Here is a 3,238-nt window from a genome sequence, read left to right as displayed (position 1 = left end):
TATCCATAGATCTCTTCATTTTGCTCACAAAGTGCACCAGATTGATGCTTTTAACTTCAATATTTAAAAAAAATCTTCCCGGGGGAGCATGTCTAAATACATTGGCACACATCTTGTGTCCATATATTTCTGCCACAACGTGCGAGTCATGGTAAGATATCTGGATTAAGAGGTTGCTTTTTCTTTGCACAGAATGAAAGAAAGAAAGGCCAAATGAATGGGCTGTGATTTTAGTTTTTTTAAGCAGAGGTTGAGTTCAATCATTTGTACGGCCCTCGGAGGATGTTGTAAAAATTGAAAGGAAAAAGGTTCTCCACCCCTGCTGTAAATAATAATAAAAACCCTTGATTTATAACTTTACATCTCTGTCTCCTATTGATCTGAGTATATTATAAAGAATAGCCAGTTAATTGAAGCATTATTATTATTATTATTATTATTATTATTATTATTATATCAGATGGTATATTATGCTGTTTTTTTTCTGCTTCGAATAGTTCTCTCTTTTTTCACCATACGTGTGTTTGCATCACTGTTTAAAGTAATGACCGGGCAATCATAACCCAACCACTGACTGACAAGGCGGGACCTGAATGGCTAAAATGCTACTATTTCCAGGTTAAGACTCATTCCTGCATCTATACAGCCATGGTATGCGTCTGTTAATAGTTTGTTTTTGGATTGCATTCAAAGTGATAGAAATTACAAAACAAGCCTCGTCCATTTTTTTTTTTTCCCGCTGGACGCGCAGAGTTTTCGAAAGCCCTGGGGATCTGCAAACTTTGTGTTGCTTACGTTACACAATTCCACCAGCCCATTGCAACTGAGTTTTTTTCCTTCTGAAACTGCTAGCTGGATGAGCTGTCTGAAGAGCTGCAGAGTGTGCGTGCTGAGAAAGAGACTCTCCTGTCTGAGCAGAGTGGTGCTGCTCAGAGTTCTGCAGAGGAGATGGAGAAGCTTCTCTCTGCAGTCACATTTCTCACTGCAGAGAGAGACCAGCTCCAGGGAGACCTTCAGGAAAATGTAGACATGGTGAGTGACTACATTGCTGTTTGATAATAGTCTGTTTCTTTGGTGTTTGCTTGGTGTGTAGGGGCCTTTACTTGTATATATTGGAAAATGTGCACAATTACCACAAGTTGCCTTAATTATCATGAATTACCATTATGGCTTGAGCGATTTGGACAGTTTTGGACTGGCTTTGGGGGTTATTGAGGATGTCTAATCCATTTCTGACATTTTCAGGGACCAAATGGCAGTTTTAACCAGAAAGAAGCCATGTTGTTGCTTCTGGTGGGCTGATTTTGATGAATTTTGGTTCGATTTTGTAGTTTTAGGGTACTCTAGATTGGACAGATTGCTAATCTATTCGAAGTAGTAAAAATCTGCCCAGAGATTGCAAATATAGCCCCTTTCTGGTTAAAACTGCCATTCTTGATCCTGAAAATGTCAGATATGCATTCCGCATTCTCAATAACCCCCAAAACTATCCTGATCGGCGAGAGCCATTTTGATCAACTATTGTCTGCATAGGATTTATTGCTAATTGTTGCTGATTAACACAACATTTGCTAATTGTGCAAATTGCCCAACATATGCAAGTGAGCACTCGGCAGTTTCTATGTGCTGTGGACATGTGCTATACATTTCTAACGTAAAACTTTGGGGGAACATTTGCGGGTTCACAGTGCTTGCAACTAGACTATATTGTTAGAAAAACAACATAGATTTGTTAATTTTCTCATTAATTTATAATTTATAATGCTGACCAATTAACAGTCTCGTCCTTTTTAAAAGCCCGTTACACAAATGAGATATTTGTATATGTTTAAAATATTCTCTGTGCCAATTTGTTCACAAATTGAAGTTAAGCTTCCATGTTGCCAGCCTTTTTAAATTCACAACCCTTGCTCTAAGTCACCTCTTCTCCAGCTTTATTTTCCTGGCTATAAAAGTTTCCTTTGGTCAAAATTATTCCTTGTTTGTTTATTTACAATATTGTCTCTTTATTTGTAGGCTGCTGAGACACACATTATTCTACAGTCTTTTCAAGACGAGATGCAGCAGCAGAGGACCAAGCACTCAGATCTGGTGAAACCCTACGAGCAGAAGGAGTCTGATTTACGGGAAAATGTGAGTGACGTGTCTGATCTGCAGTCTTTCTAAAGCAGTCCTTCTTTGTCAGTGTTCTTACTGTCAGTTTGAAATTTTACCAACAGATGCCGAGTCTGTCACAGGAACTTGAGAGTGTGCGTGCTGAGAAAGATACTCTCCTGTTTGAGCAGAGTGCTGCTGCTCAGAGTTCTGCAGAGGAGATGGAGAAGCTGCTCTCTGCAGTCACATCTCTCACTGCAGAGAGAGACCAGCTCCAGGGAGACCTTCGGGAAAATGTAGACATGGTGAGTGACTACATTGCTGTTTGATAATAGTCTGTTTGCGAGCTCCAAGAGTCCTATTATGAACCCGGAAATGTTGAGTACCCCAAAGTTTTATGTTAGAAATACAGTGGGGCAAAAAAGTATTTAGTCAGCCACCAATTGTGCAAGTTCTCCCACTTAAAAAGATGAGAGAGGCCTGTAATTTTCATCCTAGGTACACTTCAACTATGAGAGACAAAATGAGAAAAAATAATCGAGAAAATCATTGTCTGATTTTAAAGAATTTATTTGCAAATTATGGTGGAAAGTAAGTATTTGGTGAATAACAAAAGTTCATCTCAATACTTTGATATATATCCTTTGTTGGCAATGACAGAGATCAAATGTTTTCTGTAAGTCTTCACAAGGTTTTCACACACTGTTGCTGGTATTTTGGCCCATTCCTCCATGCAGATCTCCTCTAGAGCAGTGATGTTTTGGGGCTGTCGCTGGGCAACACGGACTTTCAACTCCCTCCAAAGATTTTCTATGGGGTTGAGATCTGGAGACTGGCTAGGCCACTCCAGGACCTTGAAATGCTTCTTACGAAGCCACTCCTTCGTTGCCCGGGCGGTGTGTTTGGGATCATTGTCATGCTGAAAGACCCAGCAGCGTTTCATCTTCAATGCCCTTTCTGATGGAAGGAGGTTGTCACTCAAAATCTCACGATACATGGCCCCATTAATTCTTTCCTTTACATGGATCAGTCGTCCTGGTCCCTTTGCAGAAAAATAGCCCCAAAGCATGATGTTTCCACCCCCATGTTTCACAGTAGGTATGGTGTTCTTTGGATGCAACTCAGCATTCTTTCTTCTCCAAAC

General features: G+C 40.1%; 1 protein-coding gene across 1 annotated transcript; it reads left to right on the top strand.

The window, feature by feature from the left end:
- Window positions 1-846: 846 nt before the first annotated feature.
- LOC104957920 (centromere-associated protein E-like) lies at window positions 847-2,417 on the top strand (the record flags this gene model as incomplete). The annotated part of the gene is made up of 3 exons (XM_010785596.1): window positions 847-1,032; window positions 2,017-2,133; window positions 2,220-2,417. Coding segments are annotated over exons 1-3 (399 nt in total), but the record flags the coding sequence as incomplete, so codon positions are not given.
- Window positions 2,418-3,238: the final 821 nt, after the last annotated feature.

Source organism: Notothenia coriiceps, unplaced genomic scaffold (assembly GCF_000735185.1).
Source record: "Notothenia coriiceps isolate Sejong01 unplaced genomic scaffold, NC01 NC01_scaffold00028030, whole genome shotgun sequence".
NCBI classification, from domain to species: domain Eukaryota; kingdom Metazoa; phylum Chordata; class Actinopteri; order Perciformes; family Nototheniidae; genus Notothenia; species Notothenia coriiceps.
The sequence above is the reverse complement of the archived record's forward strand: the minus strand, read 5'-3'. Positions and strand labels throughout refer to the sequence as shown.